The sequence below is a fragment of the Lipophrys pholis genome (genome assembly GCF_963383615.2).
Source record: "Lipophrys pholis genome assembly, chromosome: 17".
In the NCBI taxonomy this organism is placed as follows: domain Eukaryota; kingdom Metazoa; phylum Chordata; class Actinopteri; order Blenniiformes; family Blenniidae; genus Lipophrys; species Lipophrys pholis.
Window position 1 is genome coordinate 878,668 of NC_137643.1, and position 22,864 is coordinate 901,531.

The 22,864-nt window shown below is 47.8% G+C and overlaps 1 protein-coding gene across 7 annotated transcripts in view; it reads right to left on the minus strand.

The window, feature by feature from the left end:
- Positions 1–22,864, minus strand: part of LOC308123037 (uncharacterized protein) — a 38,370-nt gene that overhangs the window by 1,725 nt on the left and 13,781 nt on the right. Inside the window, exons 2-15 of one of the 7 annotated variants that reach the window (XM_080485282.1) lie at positions 18,881–19,096; positions 17,339–17,407; positions 14,690–14,853; positions 13,405–13,513; positions 11,180–11,284; positions 7,537–7,656; positions 6,174–6,298; positions 5,944–6,086; positions 5,626–5,870; positions 4,263–4,620; positions 4,009–4,189; positions 944–1,048; positions 321–371; positions 160–217 (exon numbers count right to left, since the gene is read on the minus strand). In XM_080485282.1, the coding sequence (XP_080341408.1) occupies positions 160–217; positions 321–371; positions 944–1,048; positions 4,009–4,189; positions 4,263–4,620; positions 5,626–5,870; positions 5,944–6,086; positions 6,174–6,298; positions 7,537–7,656; positions 11,180–11,284; positions 13,405–13,513; positions 14,690–14,853; positions 17,339–17,407; positions 18,881–19,096 (2,049 nt within the window). Of the gene's footprint in view, positions 1–159; positions 218–320; positions 372–943; positions 1,049–4,008; positions 4,190–4,262; positions 4,624–5,625; positions 5,871–5,943; positions 6,087–6,173; positions 6,323–7,536; positions 7,657–11,179; positions 11,285–13,404; positions 13,514–14,689; positions 14,854–17,338; positions 17,408–18,880; positions 19,097–22,864 lie in introns of all 7 variants that reach the window. The other 6 variants (XM_080485281.1, XM_080485280.1, XM_080485279.1 and 3 more) reach the window with 6 other exon arrangements.

Here is a 22,864-nt window from a genome sequence, read left to right on the forward strand (position 1 = left end):
AGTACATTTTCAAACATGTTGCTGCTCGTGTTCAAAACATCCAGATGCTTCGATGCTTCACTGGACTTTAAGTCCACAGAAATCAGGATCATTTAAGTCTCATATGAAATAAAGCAGACGTGTTTGTGTTGCACGTCCTGATCCGGGTGAATTATTTACCCTGCTTGGTAACCTCCGTGTCCTTCCCGTTGACCTGCGGCGAGGCTTTGACTTCCTTCTGCGAGCATTGAAATGAAAACAAAAAGCGTCAGGCTACTGTTGAAAACACACGAATAAATCAGCTTTATTTCCTCGAGCCTGTTTGGAATCAGACCGCTGACCTTTTCTCCTGCGTCGCTCTTGCGAGTCCTCTTCATGATCTCCTCCAGACGCTGAGCGGATCACACACAGAGGAAGGAAACACGGTAATCCTGTTATTACTACGCTGGATTCATCCTCATTATAGTCAAACTATTCCTGAATCAGTATTAATCTGTGTTTTCTGTGATATTTGGACACAAAGATGTCATTTCTGCTCGTTTGAGGATTTTCTGTTATTGTCAGGAGACGCATGTCAGAGGAGGCAGAACTTAAATAAACGTGTATCTGCAATCCTCTACAAACCAACATATTGGCTCCGACTTGATCTCTTCATTTTAGTGTCAAATAACAACCTGAAAACAAAGAAAAGCAACTGAGCCTCGTTGATTTGATTTCATTTGTGTTTTTCGTGAAAAGAATCCGCTCAAGAAAAGTCAGAGTAAAATCCAACCTAAAGATTGATTTGATCATTTTTATGTTCTTTTTCATTTCTGCTGAAGGTGGAATTGTTTTATTTCATGTTCTCATATTGTTAGAAAAAGTGACAGATGTCTTTCTTTTGCAGGCGAATCTTGTGTGTTTGGACGGTTAAAGTAAAGATCCTCCTCCTCCTCCTCCTCCTCCTCCTCCTCCTCCTCCTCACCCTCTTCCTCTCCAGACGCTCCTGCTCCTCCTTCTGGAAGTGTTTCTCCCTCTCGACCCGCTGGCGCTCGGCCTCCTCTCGAGCTTTGGCTTCAGCCTCCTCCTTCTGAATACAGGAAACACACACACACACACACACACACACACACACACACACACACACACACACACACACACACACACACACACACACACACACACACACACACACACACACACACACAGTGTATTTCATTCCTCTCAAACTGATGCAGAAAGTTTCCCTCTTGTACCCAGAAACTTATTTTCACTTTCATAAGCAATGAATTGTTTTCTTTCTAAACTGTTTGATGCGACTCGGAGCCGCAGGAGGCTGCAGATGATCCAGTGAAGACAGGTACACCTGGACAGGTGACAAACACCTAACGGACTTTTGGAGCCACAGATTTTGCAGATTTTCACACAGATGCAAACAGACTTTGGATGTTTTACAAGAATCTGCACCCAAACCCAAGTCTTGGACTTAAACCAGTGTCCCTTGACTGTGAGGGAACAGTGCTAACCACTACTCCACTGTGTCGTATCGACTGCACTGATGAAGGAGCATGAGCAGTTTTTACATAACAAACCTTCTCTGTGTGAGTGCGTGACTGACCACCAGGGGGCAGCACCTGCCCAGTGTGGTCTGCAGAATGCAGGTCCAGCTCAGTAATCGATTACAAATACTCACATTACTGTCATTCAGGAGTACTTCCGTGTCTTTTTTTTTACATGTAATTTAGTAACTTTCACCATGTACTCCACTATAAAGTTACGAATAGCTACTGAGTTACTTTAATTAAATTAATCTTCAAACCTTTTTATCTGCATGTTGATTCATTTCAAAGAGAAAAATCGGCTTCATATTGAAATTTGTTCACTGAAGTGGAAATTTGAGCTACTTTAGTATTTGAGTAACTTTACAAGTTGATATTGTTTACACATGTAATCAAAATAAGAAAGCAGTTAGATGATGTTTAAAAGTAAAAAACACTTTCAGTAGATTTTGAGTACATCGAGTACAATTGTAATATTTTAGTGGTAAAATATTTATCTTCTTCGTGATTCAGTTTAGAGTCACAGATTTTACACATTTAAGACATTTAACAGTTATTTCTGCTCATTCTGTACAAATTGAATCTACTTTTGAAATCAGAAGTAAATCCAGATGTGAATGAAAATTGAATACTCAGTTTGTACTTTTACTTGTAAGCGAGTACAATCGAAGCGATGTCACAGTAACTGATCACCACAGCCAGCGAATTGTTAACGTCAGACTGACATGAAGCTGCGAGGGGAAACACGAGGCTCCTGCAGCGAGTCGGTGAAGAACAATGGTCCGATTGAGGGAGGAAGGCGAGTCGAGCGGAGCTGAGAGCTTCACACTCAGGCCGCTGATCCAGAGCTGCCCCCCCCCCCCCCCCCCCCCCCCACCCCCCCCCCCCCCCCCACCACCACCACGGATCACAATGAGCCCCTCCGCTCTGCTCAGCACCATAATGGAGGTCACCAGCTGGCATCTGCCGGCCGGACAAGGGGCCTCAGAGGCCGACGCACAGCCGGAGTGACACCAGCAGAAAGTCCACTAATCTGCACACATGCCAACACAGAGTCAGTCAGTCAGTCAGTCAGTCGGTCAGTCAGTAGGTCAGTCAGTAGGTCAGTCAGTCAGTAGGTCAGTCAGTCAGTCAGTCAGTAGGTAGGTCGTTGGGTCAGTCAGTAGTTCAGTCGGTCAGTCAGTAGGTCAGTCAGTAGGTCAGTCAGTAGGTCAGTCAGTAGTTCAGTCAGTCAGTCAGTCAGTAGGTAGGTCGTTGGGTCAGTTGGTCAGTCAGTAGTTCAGTCGGTCAGTCAGTAGGTCAGTCAGTAGGTCAGTCAGTCGGTCAGTCAGTCAGTAGGTCAGTCAGTTGGTCAGTCAGTCAGTCAGTCAGTAGGTCAGTCAGTTGATCAGTCAGTCAGTCAGTCAGTAGGTCAGTCAGTCAGTTGGTCAGTCAGTCAGTCAGTCAGTAGGTCAGTCAGTTGGTCAGTCAGTCAGTCAGTCAGTAGGTCAGTCAGTTGGTCAGTCAGTCAGTCAGTCAGTAGGTCAGTCAGTCAGTCAGTCAGTAGGTCAGTCAGTAGGTCAGTCAGTCAGTCAGTCAGTCAGTAGGTCAGTCAGTAGGTAGGTCGTTGGGTCAGTTGGTCAAACATTCAATCAATGAAGCAGTCAGTCTTCCAGTCTGTAGAATAAAAGGCTTCACTGATCTCCAGGTGAATTAATCTTCATCCTTCCATCTTGTTGACAGTGAACCCCCCCCCCCCGCAGCACCGGGGAGCTGCGGGGGTCAAAGGTCAGGATCCACCAGTGGTGACCTGTGAACCGCTCCGGGTCACCACTGCCCAGCCACAGCCTGCCAGACATTCTGCTGTTCAGGCTCAGTTCTGTTCATTAATCTGCCCGGATGGTAACTGGCTTAGAGCCTGAGGATCCCAGGGCTTCATGGTGGTGAAGGAACATTAGAGGGTTTTCAGGACATCGAGTCGTTACAGTCTGAGAAACTAGGATCCCTCTGTGGTGAGGGTTCCATTCCCAGAGAGCTCAGTTTTAAATGCACATTGTTTCTGTAATAATACGTCTACATTTACCGAAACTCTTCCATCAATCCCCTGCGCTCCGTTAAAGCATCAACTCTCACATTCATAAGCTGGAGTCTGGAGTCTCAGCTCAGCTCCTCCATTCAGGGTTTCATCCCTCAATCTATCCCTTCCTCCATCTTTATCCTTCCCTGCATCCAGAACTGTCCTGATTGTGTCAGTCGGGTTCAAAAGCACTCATGGAATTATTGTGGAGGCTGTCTCCATCACTTTAAGACCCCGTTTCCACGACAACGTTTCAAGTGAAAATGCCGATGCGTATAGATGGGAATCGGAATCGGAAAAATCTTATCGATTCCCATCCCTACTGATGCGTCTTCACTCAAAAATGTCGTGTAAACTTCTTTAAAAAGTAGAAAAGTCAAAGTATCTGCAGATGCCTGAAGTTTCCTGTTTGCTTGGTTTCCCTCCGACACCAACCTGCTTCTGCAGCTTGTCGTTCTCCTCCTGCTCGGCCTTGGCTCTCTCCTGCGCCTCCTTCTCCTCCTCAACACGCTGGGCCTCGTCTCTCAGACGCTGCTGCTCGGCCATGAAGCGAGCCTCCTCCTCCCGGCGCTTCCTCTCCTCCACCTCCCGGGCCATGGCCTCCTCCCTCTGCAGCCTGAAAACAGCGCTGTGTGTTAGGAGTGGCCGTAGCGCCGAGCCTCCTGACGAGCTGCTGTGGAAAAGCAGACCTGTTCCTGTGCTCCTGCTCCTGGCGCTCCAGCTCCTCCCTCTCACGCTGCTCCCGCGCCTGTCGCCGCTTCTCGGCCAGAGAGCGAGCGGCCTCCTCCGGGTCGTTGGTGCCGGCTGAGGGCTTGCTGGTGGGTGCAGCCGGGGAGGGGGAGGGGGTGGGGGAGGGGGAGGGGGCGGGGGAGGGTGAAGCCACGGCGGGAGAAGAAGCAGCAGGTTTAGTGCTGGAGGCGGCTGCAGGAGAAGCAGCTGGAACGACGCTCGGTGCAGAAGGAGAAGCTGCTGATACGACCGGAGGACTGAGGGAGGGGGGGGTAACTGGGGCCGACGAAACCACGATGGCAGGAAGGGTGGAGGAAGCTGCTGAGAGAGGAGACGAGGTTATAGGTCTGAAACTAGAGACGACGCAAACATCATAAACCTTTTATCCATCTGAGTCTAACGTCTTCTATCAATATTCGGTAGGGAGGTAGGTAGGGTGGTAGGTAGGTAGGGTGGTAGGGTAGGTAGGGTGGTAGGGTGATAGGTAGGTAGGGAGGTAGGTAGGGAGGTAAGCAGGGTGGGTAGAGTGGTAGGTAGGGTGGTAGGGAGGGAGGTAGGTAGGTAGGGTGGTAGGTAGGGAGGTAAGTAGGGTGGGTAGGGTGGTAGGTAGGGTGGTAGGGAGGGAGCTAGGTAGGTAGGGTGGTATGTGGGGTGGTAGGTAGGTAGGGTGGTAGTGACGGAGCTAGGTAGGTAGGGTGGTAGGTAGGGTGGTAGGTAGGGTGGTAGGGTGATAGGTAGGGTGGTAGGGAGGGAGGTAGGTAGGGTGGTAGGTAGGGAGGTAAGCAGAGTGGGTAGGGTGGTAGGGAGGGAGGTAGGTAGGGTGGTAGGTAGGGAGGTAGGTAGGGTGGGTAGGGTGGTAGGTAGGGTGGTAGGTAGGGTGGTAGGGAGGGAGGTAGGTAGGGTGGTAGGTAGGGTGGTAGGGAGGGAGGTAGGGAGAAAGGTAGGTAGATAGGATGGTAGGGTGATAGGTAGGGTGGTAGGGAGGGAGGTAGGTAGGTAGGGTGGTAGGGTGATAGGTAGGGTGGTAGGGAGGGAGGTAGGTAGATAGGGCGGTAGGGTGATAGGGAGGGAGGTAGGTAGGGTGGTAGGGTGATAGGTACGGAGGGACTAGGGTAGGTAGGTAGGTAGGTAGGTAGGTAGGGTGATAGGTAGGGTGGTAGGTAGGTAGGTAGGTAGGTAGGTAGGTAGGTAGGTAGGGTAGGTAGGGTAGATAGGGTGGTAGGGTGATAGGTTATTATTATTATTATTATTATTAAATTCATACACGAGGTGATTTGAGTTTCTCAGGAGGATCAGGCACCATCAGATCAAACACACACTCACTCTTTTTCTCCTCGGGCTGCTGAGGCTGGCTTCCCGTTTCCACGGTAACCGCGGCGACAGCCTGGGGCTGAACTCTGGCGGGGGTCTGGGCCCGTTTGGGCCGGGTCTTGGTGCCGGAGCCAGAAGCTGGAGGAGGCGTCTTCTTGCCGGCGGGCGTCTTGGAGGCGGCGGCCGCCACCAGCGGGGACAGGGGGCGACTCTTGGGGGCGGCCGGCGATGGCGGTCTGTTTCTGGGCTTGGGGGCGCTGAGGAGGCAGAACAGGGAGTCAAACATTCCATCTGGGACCATGACTAGTCCCTGGGGGTCTGATGGGGCACCTGGTTTCTGGCCTGGATCTGTGGACGGTGGTGGTGGGCGACGTCGTCTGTCTCTTCTTCTGCACTCTGTCTTTCGTGAGGGCGTTCTTCTCTTTCTCGTTCTCTCTCTCCTTGTCCTTCTTCTCTTTCTTCTTCTTATCCACCTTAAAACAACGAGGCGACACACACATGTAGTTTCAGATGGATTCAGCCACCGAGGAGCCAAGCAGGGATTCCTGAGGCGGCCGTACCGGCGTGGAGTTCCGTCGGCGCTGGCGCTGCGTGATGTCCGGCGTGCTGGCGGAGGAGACCCTCCAGCGCTCGGCGGCGTTGTGGTGGTGGTGGGAGCAGGAGGTGTTCAGCGGGCTGGCAGACACTGAACGGGAGCAGTGGTGAGAGTCTGAGTGACAAAGAAGAGGCAGAGAGCGGCGGTCACACACACACACACACACACACACACACCGTGCAGGGTGATGAGCATGATGGACATGGTCACACGCTGTGGGGCGACCGGTTCGATCCCGCTGACGTCATCACAGCTGAGTGATTCACTCCCAATTACATGGATTTTATTGATTAGCTTTTTAACCTCAGGACCTGCTGATGTGTTTTTATATTTGATGGAAAGTTGGAAGAAATCCCACCAATCACAACATTTATTCTCGTAAAGATCCGTTTCTATATTTTATACTCTGCTGATCGCTGATCAATATACTGCTACTTACCAAAACATGATTAGTTTGGATGAACTGAGTTTATGTTTGAATTGCATTTTTATAAAACTGTCAGATATACGTTTTGTACCAGTTCAGGGGAAACAGTTGTTCTTTTTACTGGACTTCAGGTTTTGGTCCTACTTTTGGACAAATGTCAATCAAACCAGCAAAACCAACCTCAGAATGTGCCTGATGCATACTTTTAAAGTAACTGCTAATAAGTTATGGTTTGTTTGAGTGGGTTAGTTCTCAGGCCATTTGAAAGATCTTACACCTAAAAAAGTCCAAAGAAACTTCTCAGGCGGAACTGCTGGTGTTGGTCAAATCTGAAGGCAAAGTTACTGTGTGAGATTAGATGATGGTCATGGAACAAAACAGAACAGAGACGGATGAAATGTGATGTTACTCTCAAACCAAACAAACTCTGCTCCCGTAAAAAGTGACATTAACATGTGGAAACGTATTCATACACCAGTCACAAAAAACTCTGGATATTTGGTTTTGGGGAGAAAATGATGGAACATGTAGAGTTCCTGTTACGGTGATATCTTATTATGAAAGTAGGACATGCAGTGGGGATTTCCTCACAACAACCTTCTCACTGAAGCATTATTATTGGTCCGTTCATGGATCAAGCAGCTGTTGTGAACGTTTCCATGGAGCTCCTTGTTAGAGAACACAGAGTGGAACTAGAAGTCCTGAAACATTGAACCGTTTGGAGGTGAAGGTTCACCTGTGATAGTTTCACCTGAAGGCCAAATACCCCAAACGTTTTCAGTGAGGTGGAGACATGTGGAAGCGTGGACACGCTCCGCGGGACACACTCGGCGGGACACACTCGGCGGGACACACTCCGCGGGACACACACCGCGGGACACACTCCGCGGGACACACTCACGGGAGTCGCTGTTGTTGAGCAGCGTGGCGGCGCTGCGGCTGCGAGCCAGGAAGGACAGCGTCGGCGTCATGAGCCGCTCCACGATCCGGCTCTCCCACGGGCTGAGGCGCAGGCTGCGGGCTGACACAAGAGGGCGCCGTCAGAGTCACATCACTGGTTACCACACACACACACACACACACACACACACACACACACACACACACACACACACACACACACACACACACACACACACACACACACACACACACACACACACACACTCTTCCGGTTATGTGCTGCTGAATGAAGACACACATGATTCAGATGGTCTGAGGAGATGTTACCTGCTCGTGACACAAACATCTGTAAATAAACACTTAGTGTGTTTATTTATCCAGACAAACCTCAGAACATGTGGCGGGAGTGAGACACAGAGCGTCTGTCCTCCACTCCATTTGTCTGATGTTAGTAACAACAGTCCCTGGTTGTTTCCAGCGGATGAGAGGAGGCTAATGCTAACAGTCGTTTCTGTTTTGCGTTCACACGGCAACGTTTTGAAAACGATGTTCGTTTACATGGAAACAGCAGCAACGGTGAAAATGATGTAGTTAGCATGCCAGGCCACTAGTTGGCGCTGAGAGGCGCAGTGACGAGTAACTTTGGTCGCTATTTGACCGAGAACCTGTTTACTGGGGGAAAAGCAAACAGTCGCTCTCGGTGGGTGAAGCCAGATGTAGAGCAGCAGAGCTGCGGAGCTGCAGAGCAGCAGAGCAGCTGCAGAGCAGCAGAGCAGCAGAGCAGCTGCAGAGCTGCTGTGTCTTTTTAGTGACGGTGGATCTGACTGACGAGGTTTTTCCACCGTGTGAAACGAGTCTGTCGCACAAACACGACGATCTGTGACACGGCAACACACAAACACACATTTCCAGCTCTGCTCACAGACTCAGGAGAACACGGAGTACAAACAATTCAACGTGTGTGTGTGTGTGTGTGTGTGTGTGTGTGTGTGTGTGTGTGTGTGTGTGTGTGTGTGTGTGTGTGTGTGTGTGTGTGTGTGTGATGTGATGAAGAGTCAGTGCAGGGAACACACAACAACAACAGCAACATATAAACCGATGCTCTGTAATAAACACGTGAGCTCCTCAGAAATCCAACCTGGTTTTAATCAAAGTTTGATTCTCAGAGTAAAAATATTAATAAATATAAATTTGAGGTCCAAACGACGACATCAACAGACTGACGGAGTGAAAGCTGCTGAATCAGGAAGACTGCTGCTCCTGTTTTACACACACACACACACACACACACACACACACACACACACACACACACACACACACACACACACACACACACACACACACACACACACACACACACAGTGTTGGAATTGCAGGTTTGGAACACGAGGGGCAGCAGTCACCTTCTATACGTTGGACATGTTTTTTTTGACTGGCTGATAACCCGACTACCTCCTGTTGCTAGGCAACAGAGGTTTTCCCTCCTTCTCCCTCCTCCTCCTCCTCCTCCTCCTCCTCCTCCTCCCTCCTCTCTCCAATGCGGCAAGAGGAGGCCGAGCTGGTGAGCGACTGTTCACATGGAGTAGATTGATGACTGTGAGCGTCACCAAGATCTGAGGGTCTGGAGTGAAGATTCAAACTGCTCAAATGTGGAGCAGCCAGATGAAATGAGTCTGATATAACATCTTCATTTAAATACCAGATTAATTCTGACTCCCCCGAGACACACACACACACACACACACACACACACACACACACACACACACACACACACACACACACACACACACACACACACACACACACACACACACACACACACACACACACACACACACACACACACACACACACACACATGTTTTTGTGATGTAACCTAAATCTCTTTGTTTCTCTTATTTAAGTTGATGTTACATGTAACTGATGTAAAATACCTGAACAGTTAAAAGTGCAAAATAAAAATTCTAACATTTTAACTGAACCAGTCACTTCAAAGAAAAGCTAACTTTAGCATATGTTAGCCAGGCGCTAACAGCTTCTCGTTGCTACTTTCATCTGTTTGTGATCTACTTCATGAATCCAACTGCTGGGTTTTATTTTGCTTCTAATCATGTAAAAATAAACCTAAAAATGACCTGAAGATAATTAACGTTAACTAATGCTAACAGCTAACGGTGCCCTGCGTTAGCGTGTTTAAATGGTGGTTTGGAGTTTGAAGTGAGAAAGATGTAAAACAATATCCCAGTTTATGGAGTTAGTTTGATGATTTACTCTGGGAACTCGGGTGCAAAGGAAGTACATTTGAGTACATTTCAAATATCTGCTGATGACGCAGTCACTTGTAGAACGGCCCCTCCTCTTCGTTGGTTTTAATGTAAAGATTCTTATCATATGAAACTCGCGTACGTTTAGCTTTGATAGAAACATTAGCATGTCTGCACATCAGTCAGCGTGTTAGCATGCTAATGTTAGCATTCAGCTTCAAACACCGTCGTTTGTGAGTCTGACCTCAAAACACAAAGTTTTACTCAGAAATAGTTGTAGTTTTGGGGGAATATTGAAAAAAGAAATATAGTAGAATTTGTTTCAGTGGTTCCCAGCCTCGTGTCCATCGTGGGGGGTCCTGAATCCTCGACTGATTTGAAGGTGTCCAAATAAGATTTGCACAATATTACTGCAGAAAGAAACTCTCCAGGAACCCTGACAAACTGTTAAACATACATATGGAACCAATATTGTAAATAATTCACAGTTGAAAGCACTAAAAGAAGGCGGAGCAGAAGAAGATGGTACATGTTGCATATTTGACGAGTCATTTCATGATCCCATTGCACCGAATGTCCGTCACAGACCGCTGCGCCTGCCGAGGTGCTAGCAGACAGACGGAGGATTGAGTTAATGTTGTTTATTACTGCGATACTGTCCTGGTTTACGGAGGTACAAGGACGTCAGTAAACAATGTTGGGTCTAAAATCTTTGAAACCAATTCCAGAATAACGACGGGAGGGTTCATGGTAAATGTTGGAAACCACTGACTTGTTGTATTATTGTAAGTATTATTAAAGGACTGTGTGAATCTTCTTTAGGTTTACAATCGGATAAATCTTGTTTCGTAACAAACACAATGTCAGACAGCCTCAAAATAAAAACAAATGCACAACACAATGCATGTTTGTACTTGCACCAACAACCACCACCAGCAGCAGCAGCAGCAGCAGCAGACCACCAGCAGTACAGTGGGGAGGGGCGGGGGCAACCAAAAACAAGGGGTGGTGATTAAATGTGAACCGATAAACCACATGAACCAAAACTGTGCCACAGAGTATGGCTCGGTGATGTCGAGGTGGAAGAGCCAAAATGCACAGGAGACTCAAATCGATGACAAGCCACCAACTGAAATGAAATCAAAACCACGATGCAGACCGAGAGCGTGGAGTGGGGGGGGTGGGGGGGGGTAAATGACCAGTCACCAAGCACAGGCAGGCAGGCAGGCCACCAGAGACGACAGAGAAAATCATAATGAGAGAACAGAACCGGATTAGGGCGGGAGGTGGGGTAAGAGAGGAGGGGACAGGGGGTAAGGGGGGTAAGGGGGAGAGGAAGCCTGGTGGACATCGACGTCGGATCGTCCTTACTTCTGTTGGGGGAGTTCCAGAGCGTGGCAGAGGACTTGGACAGCCTGTTGTTAATGACAGGGTCCACCTGTCCCGGCAAGTTGACCGTGGAGGCCGAGCATCTGCCTGCACCGGAGAGAACGCAACACACAACAACTGTTCACAAGGCGGCCGCGGCTCAGGCTGCAGGACCCCCCCAGAGGCCGGGCGTCCCGGACCCCCAGGCCAGCCTGGACCCCCCAGCTGTCAGGGACTCGCCCAGGCCGTCGTTACTCTCAACTCTTTAACATCCTCTCGGGGAAAAAAGAACTACTGGACTGTTATGAGAGTTAGTTTTGAAGTCGAGCTGATCTCTCTAAAACAAAGCTGGACTTTCAAGAGCAGATCCAAACTCCTAAAACTAAACCTGGACTCTTAATATATCACCTGGATTTTCTAAACTCTGGAAAATAGAACCGAGACCTGAAATAATCGAACATGCACCAGAACTAGATCAAGATTTATTGAATTAAGATCTTTAAACTGAACCAGACTTTTTAAACTGAATTAGACTCTTTGAAATTAACCAGACGCTTTAAACTACAATATGAACTTATACCCTGAAAATTAAATATCTTTTAACTCTTCTCTTTCAATTGAAGCCAGTTTGTTTAAATTCAATCCAGAAGCATTAAACTGAACCATGACTCTTTCTACTGAACCGTGACTCCTTAAACTGAACCATGACTCCTTAAACTGAACCATGACTTCTTAAACTGAACCATGACTCCTTAAACTGAACCATGACTCTTTCTACTGAACCGTGACTCCTCAAACTGAACCGTGACTTCTTAAACTGAACCATGACTCCTTAAACTGAACCATGACTCCTCAAACTGAACCGTGACTCCTCAAACTGAACTGTGAACTGTGACTCCTTAAACTGAACCGTGACTTCTTCAACTGAACCATGACTCGTTAAACTGAACCGTGACTTCTAAAACTGAACCATGACTCCTTAAACTGAACCGTGACTCCTTAAACTGAACCGTGACTTCTTAAACTGAACCGTGACTCCTTAAACTGAACCATGACTCCTTAAACTGAACCGTGACTCTTTAAACTGAACCATGACTCCTTAAACTGAACCGTGACTCCTTAAACTGAACCGTGACTTCTTAAACTGAACCATGACTCTTTCTACTGAACTGTGACTCCTCAAACTGAACCGTGACTTCTTAAACTGAACCATGACTCCTTAAACTGAACCGTGACTTCTTAAACTGAACCGTGACTTCTTAAACTGAACCATGACTCCTTAAACTGAACCGTGACTTCTTAAACTGAACCGTGACTCCTTAAACTGAACCGTGAACCGTGACTCCTTAAACTGAACCGTGACTTCTTAAACTGAACCATGACTCCTTAAACTGAACCATGACTCCTTAAACTGAACCGTGACTCTTTAAACTGAACTATGACTTCTTAAACTGAACCATGACTCCTTAAACTGAACCATGACTCCTTAAACTGAACCGTGACTCTTTAAACTGAACTATGACTTCTTAAACTGAACCATGACTCCTTAAACTGAACCGTGACTCTTTAAACTGAAGTTAGACTCATTAAACTGAACTCAGGCTGTTCACATTGGACCCATCTCCTTTAAACAAACGAATTTAGTTTGTAATAAATCAAAGGTTGTAGTAAAAAGCAGACGAGCTGCTTGAGCAGCATGTTAGGGGGTAAATCTGCAGTCAGACTTGTGGGGGGGTAAACAGGGAGGGGAAATCAGAGGAAAGTCAGGGCAGGGAGTGGGGCAGTTAGAAATCACATTGAGAGGCACTGCTTGAACATTTATTCCTGCAGAAAGCTTCCATGTCACGCTCACTCGTGTTCTCGGGAGCTTTCACACTCTGGAGGAACCATGTTGACCTCGATGTCACGGCGCCGACGCAGAACGTCGGTCACATGTTTGACACTGAGAGCAGCCTGGGAATGAGCTGACTGCTCCCTGAAAAACAGCCTTCACACTTGGACTATAATGAAACATGCTGGTGAAAGCTGCCTTCCCGCTCAGGGCCGAACCCCCCCCCCCCCCCCCCCCCCCAACCCCCCAAACCCCAGATGAGAAGAAATGGGGGTCATGTGCCTCTGGTACCCCGCCCAGATGACGGCAGAGGGTCTGAGAGCCGTTTCCACGCGTTGCATCACCCGAAGCCGTGAGTCAGTCTGACCAGCACAAGAAAACTAACGTTGAAACTCACTTTCTCTGCGGGAGGTCTGGTTGAGCCCCCCCGCCCAGGACCACCGCTGCTGGCGGATCTCGGCCCAGGTCTTCTTAGTCGACCTCTTGATAGCTGCCTCGTATCTCTCCTGGGGGGGGACAGTGGACTCATTGAAACATCACACCGATTGAAAGGTTCCAGAGGAAAACAACACGTGTGTGTGTGTGTGTGTGTGTGTGTGTGTGTGTGTGTGTGTGTGTGTGTGTGTGTGTGTGTGTGTGTGTGTGTGTGAGTGTGTTTTGGTTCGTACACAAATCAAACAGTGATTTTTACACATATAAAACAATGTGTACTGAAACGTCTCCACCAGGACCTGACATGAACTTTTACCAGCAGATTTCGGTTCCGTTTCTACAACAACATTTCAGGTGAAAAGTTTTTTTGTTTTTTTTTGTTTTCATTTCTATAAACTTTCACGTGTACACGGCAACAGTTTGAAAGAGATGTCTGTTTACACAGAAACACTGAAAACGATGGAGAACACAGACATTCTAGTCGACATATGACCAAGTTGGATTGTTATTACGGTGACTGTCAAAATAAAACTACCAAGTTGGATTGTTGTTATGGTGACTGTCAAAATAAAACTACCAAGTTGGATTGTTGTTATGGTGACTGTCAAAATAAAACTACCACGTTGGATTGTTGTTATGGTGACTGTCAAAATAAAACTACCAAGTTGGATTGTTGTTATGGTGACTGTCAAAATAAAACTACCACGTTGGATTGTTGTTATGGTGACTGTCAAAATAAAACTACCAAGTTGGATTGTTGTTATGGTGACTGTCAAAATAAAACTACCACGTTGGATTGTTGTTATGGTGACTGTCAAAATAAAACTACCAAGTTGGACTGTTATTACAGTGACTGTCAAAATAAAACTACCAAGTTGGATTGTTATTACGGTGACTGTCAAAATAAAACTACCAAGTCCATGAGAATATGGACTGGGAGTCATGACACGACGAAGGAAACAGTGTTCTTATCGTCCAGCTACTGAGCATGTGCAGAACTGCTAGTTACTACGGCCGCGGTGACCCGGACCAGGACCAGGACCAGGACCAGGACCAGTTTTGCCCGTTCACACCTACAAGGAGAAAGTTCCACCTTAAAGCTGTTTTCATAAATGTGTTTTCAGTGGCTCTGAGCACCGTTGTCGTGGAAACAGAACCCAAAAGGCCACAAAGGTCTTGTGTTTCCACTCTGTGCTGATCCAGGTCCCCCTGAGCAGGTGATTTCTGCGTTTGGGTCTCCATCATCTCACCTTGTTCTTCTCCAGCTTCTGCCTCTGCTTCTCCTCCAGCAGCGCTCGGCGCTTCTCGGCCTTCAGCCGCTGCTCCTCCAGTTTCCTCCTGCGGTCCTCCAGCTGACCCTCCCTCAGACGCCGGGCCTTCTCCTCCTTCTCCAGCCACTGGGCCTTCTTCACTGCTGCAGGGGGGGAAGGAAGGAAACCGTCGGACACTGCAGGGGAATTTCTACCAACTCTTTGTAAGAAGACAGCTCAGGCCAAATGAAAACCTCTCCTCACTAACGTTCTGTTCTTCACATGCACTTCTGCAGTCATTAGACCTGTGGTGACCCGGGCTGTGCTCGGTGTGTGTGGGGGGGGGGGTTTGGGGGAATCCCATACATGCCACACATCCTGTACCTTCCAAATACAAGACTGTTGGGAAACATCAGAATTGTTTGACCATCCAGCCCACACTTCCTGCAGAGAAGCAGTAATAAAAGGTGAAAAAACCTCCAAGATTTCACTCAAAGTTTGAACAAGGCTTCTTTTAACTCTTTGGAAATGGAACTTGAGCTTCTCAGGAAGTCATGGAGGCTGAAGAGAACACGCTGAAGTGATTGATGGGATTTTTTTCAAACTGAAAATGACAAAACAAAAACCCTGCAGTCTTGTCTCCTCCACTCCACGCAGCCCGTTCACTCAGCATATTGTTAATAAAATAAACACATTTCACCATAACTTTGAACCATTTCTTGTGTGTCTTTAGAGGAAATCCTACATTAAGCCGTCGTTACTTCTGCAAATCAGCAAATATTCTGCTTGAATGACGGCGAGGTTAAACATCTGAAAGCGGAGGTTTTCTACCTGAAAAGTCCAATGGCACTAGAAAACAATCAAATCCCTGAAATTGCAGGTTTCATCCACTGGAGATCCTAAACATCTGAAGCAGAGACACACTGAGCTGTTGAAATCTTTCAGTCTGAACCAAGATCCAAGAACTGCAACACAAGCATGGACGAAGATTAAAGCAACCGAAGAGCGACTGAAGCTCGAGGAGAGATTAGAGCCAGTTAAAGTGAGATTTAGTTGTTGCTTTGAGGAATCTCAGGGAATGAAGCGTCGTTCCTGTTTCCTGTGAAGTGAGTTCAGTGTGTAAGCAGCTGCAGCGCCTGATGCCCAGACTGAACGCCTCAGACAGATGGAAGCTGCTGTGTTCACTGCGCCATAATCCTGATAAAAGTAAACAAGCAGTGGTTTCCTGCTGTGAGTTACAGCAGCCCTGCAGCAGGAGCACACCAGGCTCAGGCTCATTTCTCCGGCTCACAATTAGAGTGCAATCAATCCTCTCAAATTAAAGTCGGACTTAGTTTCACACGTTTACATGATATCATATTTCTGGTCCTGTGGAGGGATTAACAATGAAAAGGTGAGCATGGAGGATTAGGGTATAATCCACAGTGAGGAAAGCTGTGAATGGTCTGCAGGTTAGTGAGTACGCTCCGTCTCAGTGGATTAGGCTCTGCGGCGGTGTTGTGAGGCGGACGATGCAGGTTTTATGTTTGCTTCAGTATTCTGCAGCTCATCTTTCCTAATGAGTCAAAGAGGCACAGGAGGCTGAGCCTGATGGACGACCAGGGAGACGACTCCGTCCTCCAACCCATCCCAAATAAATCCAATTAGCTGAGCAGAAGTCAAATGATGTTGGTGACTGTTGTTTGGAGTGCGAGTCTCTGGAATCGTAGTGTGAACACCAAGAAGTGGGATTTATTAGTCGAGCGATGAACATGCTCATGGTTTCATAGGCACTCATGGCTCTTTTCCACGAGTCCCCCCTCAGTCCTCCTGGACTCGACCCCCTATTGGCCCTTTCCACTACATGTTAGTCCCACTACCAGGTACTTTGAGTAAACCTCTGATATCGCTGATAAGCCTGCAGATTTCCTCTCTAACTGCTGCAGCAGAGTCACATGACCGACGCTAATGGAGGCAGTAATTAAATCTAATCTGTCTGAGAGGCCGGGGCTCGGTTCACGGTAATGACTGCTCATTTTTCACGGCAGGCAAACGCCCCGCCACTGAGCCGCACTCTGATTGGCTACTCGGAGAAGAAGACTCCGGCCCTTTTTCATGTGTTTGAACCACAACGTTTTCTCAAGTTTGATCCAGCAGCCACAGAGTGAAGCCATGATTATAGGAGTGTGTGTGGGAGCATGCAGAGGAACATCAATCCAAACAGGCTGCCTGAGGTTCACAGAGTTTACACCATTTCCACCGAACGACGACAGGGAATGATCGATTCATGGAGGAGGAGGAGGAGGACAAGGAGGAGGAGGAGGAAGAGGAGGAGGAGGAGGAGGAGGAGGAGGAGGAGGAGGAGGAGGACGAGGAGGAGGAGGGGGAGGAGGAGGAGGAGGAGGAGGAGGAGGATGGGCTGGCTGTCATGAGGATGATTGTTCCCACATGACATGATGGCTGCAGATGCTGAGGGTTTTAGTGAAGCACCTTACCTTGCAGCTGAGTTTGCTGTTCTGAGAGCCATGCAACGAGAAACAATAGGACACGTCAAAGAACCACGAGTCGCCAAAGAGAAGAAAAGTAGGTTACAAGGAATTCCTGCTTCAGGCATCCAGAGGAAAGTGTTTAGTGTGAAGGGAGCTGGAATGTTATCAGGTCTTTTATTACCGATGTATCTGGCTCTCTCCTCCCGCCGCTCCTTGGCTAGTTTCTGTCGTTGCTCCGAGCTCATGGAGTCTGCAGAGAGAAGAAGGAAAAGACCGTTTGGATTCTGTCGGACCACGTTAGAGCAGCCAGATGGAGAACCAAACTCTTTCCTACAACAGAGTGAAGTCACAAGAAAAGTTTCAGAATCCTGAATCCTGATGCTGCCCTGACATCACAGCAGGACCCCCGGGGTTCTAGCTGGGCCCGTCTCCCTTTGTGGCTCCTTGTCTCCGCGCTGTGCAAAGCTCGTCTCCATGGCAACCCCATCCCTCTTCCCTCCCCACCTCTACATCCAGCTTCCCACACAGCTGATGAAGAAAAGAAACTACAGAGAAGGACCCTGAACGCACCGTCACCTCATTTCATAAGCATACTTGTCACTTCTTAAAGGTACAGAGACACTTTGTTGTGTCTGAGTTGTGAGGCCTCCACATGTCCTCCTACAGGCTTTGTTAAAGACACGATTCACATTCACATGTGAGAGCAACCAGTCAAATAACGTCAGAAGACAAACAAGCCGAGATGTCAGAGGAACAATCTGCTCTGAGGAGCTAAAACACGGCGGTCAGAAACACTGTTCAGTAGAACAAACTGGAACCGGAGGCCTGATGGAGCCTGATGGAGGCTGATGGAGCCTGATGGAGCCTGATGGAGCCTGATGGAGGCTGATGTAGCCTGATGGAGGCTGATGGAGCCTGATGGAGGCTGATGGAGGCTGATGGAGGTACAGCCTGCCCTTCTTTAAAGCTTATTTTGAAGGGAATAGAAACGTAAAGATAAAAATAAAGGAAAAAATACTTTGTAACAGAATTGGAGGTTCCTAAAGTTTTCTGAGCTAACATCCAGATTATAGAGCATCGTCCTCCTCTAAATCCAGATTATAGAGCATCTTCCTCCACTAACATCCAGATTATAGAGCATCTTCCTCCACTAACATCCAGATTATAGAGCATCTTCCTCCACTAACATCCAGATTATAGAGCCTCTTCCTCCTCTAAATCCAGATTATAGAGCATCTTCCTCCACTAACATCCAGATTATAGAGCATCTTCCTCCACTAACACCCAGATTATAGAGCACCTTCCTCCTCTATCTTCAAACATTACAATAATATAGATACGGTATGAGAACGTTGTGATTTGGGTAGATTTGTCCACCATTTTGTTTTTCTTGGTTCATATTGCATCAAGTAAGTTTTCTTCTTGACAAACTTGGGAATCAAATTCCAATTTTTGATTCTGATTAAAAGTGCAATGACAGAACAATAAGCAATAAATAATGTAATATTGTCCAATAAGGTAATACTCTTTCAAATATATTGAAGTTAGTGATGTAATAAAATACTACAAATAAATCCATAACTCTAATTGAAAGACAGTGCAGAATATTATATGTACTCTATGATCACCATACTCCTTTTTGAGGTACAAAACACACAATCTTTATTTTCCTGGAATATGCAGTAATATTTGCAGTACACTGTCCTGGTCTAGCAGCTGGTACCTTTCTTGGGCTGCGGGCTGCTGCTGGATCCGGGTGTGGAGGGCCGGACGTCCGTCTTGGAGGACGCCTCTGTCTTGCTGGGCGTCTCCGTCTGCAGGCTGGAGTCTGTTTTGGGCGAGAGGTCCGAGACGGCCGAGTCGTCGGGACTCAGGAGGCCCTTCCCCGCTGGTCTGTCCCCATTGTGGACGTCCTGAGAGTCGGTCTGCAGCGGCAGCGCTGTGGGACGAAGGAGAGGACAGACGGAGTAAATCAAGCCGACAGGCAGCGCAGGTTTTCCTCTGCTGGCTGTCGCTGCAGCTCCGTCCTGACGTGAGACACGTTGTTGGGGTGTCAGACGCCATTAGCCTCAGTGTGTCTGGACCTTCATTCAGAAGACAAACCTCATTACGGATCATTAACGTTTCCTTTCACACACCAGCCCACGTTCTGTCCCTGAAGGTTTCAGTCTTCTTAAAGACATCAGCAGCAGGTGAGACAACCTGAAGGTCACCTCCTTTAACCCTTTCACAGCCGGCGGAGGTTCTCCTGTTTAATCAGGTATGTGACGTCACGTTTAGGTGTAGTTAATAACTTTCCATCTGCCCCCGACTGGAGGACTTTAGTGTTTAAAGGGTTAAAGCCCTCAGACACACACTGCTGGTGGTTGTGTGATTCTGTTTCTACCTGCATGCCTGCGGTGAGGACATGATGGCAGAGTGATTATCACGGGACAATTAATGCTTGATTAGTTTAATTGCCCCCAACAGAACCAACCCACCACTAGACTGCAGGGCAAGTTTCACAAGTTCATCCAGGACGGTGGAGATCAGAATGACTAAACTAACAATCACTGAGTCCAGTGGTTACCCAACTGGGCTGGGGGACAGACTGGGGGACCAGAGATCCACGAGGGGGTGGGAAGGTTCTGTCTGCACTGAGGTTGTAGAAATTAGATTTACAGGTCAAAGAAAAAAGACATTTGTCCAGAATCTAGAGAAACTGCATGACTCAGAGTTTGTCAGCAGCTTTTCAGAGAAGTAAACTTAAAACATTAGACCAACGATGGACTTTTTATTTACCACTTCTTACCACTAAAACATCCACATTCTCCCGCTTCTATAACTGGTCAAAGTGTTTCATATCAATTCACCTGTTTTTACTGAGAGTTTTCAGAGTAAAGGTGCTTCTAAGCTGCATTTACTCAACATTTTCAAATGAAAACTGAAACCTTTGGTGGTATTTCTGGAGTCTGTTTCCATGACAACGGTGTTCGAAGCCACTGAAAACAAAACTTTTTGAAAACGGCTCCCAAGGCGGAACTTTTGAAAAATGTTTTGAATCGGGGGAAATGCTGAGCCAATCAGAACAAAGTTTCCTCCGTGGTGTCATGACTCCCAGTCCATATTCTCCTGGACTTGGTACTTTTATTTTGACAGTCAGCGTCCAGTTTGTCCACTAGAATGTCGGTGTTCTCCCAGTGTTCATGTTTAGAGCTCATTGTTCTCTGTGACATTTCATTACAAAAACAAACAACAGCGCCAACTAGTGGCCCAACATGCTCACGACACTGTTTTCAGAAGGTTGTTGTGTAAATGTAAAAACGATGCTTTTTCACCTGAAACGTTGTCGAGCAAACTGGGCCTGGATCACGAGCAAAGATAACATCTCGTCTCTCGTCTGAGACGACGTGAAGGGAATCGTGTCGAAGTGTGTGTGTGTGTGTGTGTGTGTGTGTGTGTGTGTGTGTGTGTGTGTGTGTGTGTGTGTGTGTGTGTGTGTGTGTGTGTGTGTGTGTGTGTGTGTGTGTGTGTGTGTGTGTGTGTGTGTTAAAACATCCTGGCCCACAGATCCGGTCACGAGGCCACGCTTCCTGACCCCTGACCCCGACCGATTGGGACAAAACACTGCAGAATGCATCCTGTTTGAGTCAAGCTGTGTTTTCCCTCCTCAAGCTGCTGTTCCTGGGCTCCTCCTCCCTCCTCCTCCTCCTGCTCTTCCTCCTCCTCCTCCTCCTCCTCCTCCTCCTCCTACTCCTCCTCCTCCTCCTCCCTCCTCCCTCCTCCCTCCTCCTCCCCCCTAGGAAGACTAGGGGATACTTTAAGATATACAGAGAACATGGATCTGAAGGACGGTCAGACTGTCTGTTCTCATAACGACGCAGTAAAAAATTATTTCATAAGACGTCCAGACATGGGAGATGGTCTGCAGGTGAGAGGCTGGAGGATAGAGGATAGAGGATAGAGGATAGAGGATAGAGGCTGGAGGATAGAGGATAGAGGATGGGGGATAGAGGATAGAGGATAGAGGATAGAGGATAGAGGATGGAGGATGGAGGATGGAGGATGGAGGATAGAGGATAGAGGATAGAGGATAGAGGATAGAGGATAGAGGATAGAGGATAGAGGATAGAGGATAGAGGATGGAGGCTGGAGGATAGAGGATAGAGGATGGAGGCTGGAGGATAGAGGATAGAGGATAGAGGATAGAGGATAGAGGATGGAGGCTGGAGGATGGAGGATAGAGGATGGAGGATGGAGGATAGAGGATAGAGGATAGAGGATAGAGGATGGAGGCTGGAGGATAGAGGATAGAGGATGGAGGATGGAGGATAGAGGATAGAGGATAGAGGATAGAGGATAGAGGATAGAGGATAGAGGATAGAGGATAGAGGATGGAGGCTGGAGGATAGAGGATGGAGGATGGAGGCTGGAGGATAGAGGATAGAGGATAGAGGATAGAGGATAGAGGATGGAGGCTGGAGGATAGAGGATAGAGGATGGAGGCTGGAGGATAGAGGATAGAGGATAGAGGATAGAGGATAGAGGATGGAGGCTGGAGGATGGAGGATAGAGGATGGAGGATGGAGGATAGAGGATAGAGGATAGAGGATAGAGGATGGAGGCTGGAGGATAGAGGATAGAGGATAGAGGATAGAGGATAGAGGATAGAGGATAGAGGATAGAGGATAGAGGATGGAGGCTGGAGGATAGAGGATAGAGGATGGAGGATGGAGGATAGAGGATAGAGGATGGAGGATAGAGGATAGAGGATAGAGGATAGAGGATAGAGGATAGAGGATGGAGGCTGGAGGATAGAGGATAGAGGATAGAGGATAGAGGATAGAGGATAGAGGATGGAGGCTGGAGGATAGAGGATAGAGGATAGAGGATAGAGGATAGAGGATAGAGGATGGAGGCTGGAGGATGGAGGATGGAGGATAGAGGATAGAGGATAGAGGATGGAGGCTGGAGGATAGAGGATAGAGGATAGAGGATGGAGGATGGAGGATAGAGGATAGAGGATAGAGGATAGAGGATGGAGGCTGGAGGATGGAGGATGGAGGATGGAGGATAGAGGATAGAGGATAGAGGATAGAGGATGGAGGCTGGAGGATAGAGGATAGAGGATAGAGGATAGAGGATAGAGGATAGAGGATGGGGGATAGAGGATGGAGGATGGAGGATGGAGGATAGAGGATGGAGGATGGAGGATAGAGGATAGAGGATAGAGGATGGGGGATAGAGGATAGAGGATAGAGGATAGAGGATGGAGGATAGAGGATAGAGGATGGGGGATAGAGGATAGAGGATAGAGGATAGAGGATAGAGGATAGAGGATAGAGGATGGGGGATAGAGGCTGGAGGATGGAGGCTGGAGGCTGGAGGCCAACTCTCCACATCTCCACTGGAGGCAGACGGAGGGTGGTGCTCCTCTCAGGTTCGTCCAAACGCTGACTGAACCACATAAACAACATATTAACGTCTCCAGATCCCAGAACAGCCTAAAGCGCCGGCCGAGGTGACGGAGGAATAATAGGATGTGAATTAAAGCTCATGTGTGCGGAGATAAGAAACCTTGAGAATAAAGAGGCTGGAGCAGGACGACTCAGCTCCTACCTGATGTCGAAAAAAAAAAGGATTAGGATTTGAGGAAAAAAGAGGATTGGAGTGCTCCTCCTCACGAGAGGAGATTACATGGTAACAAGAGTGCGGCTGACTTGAATTG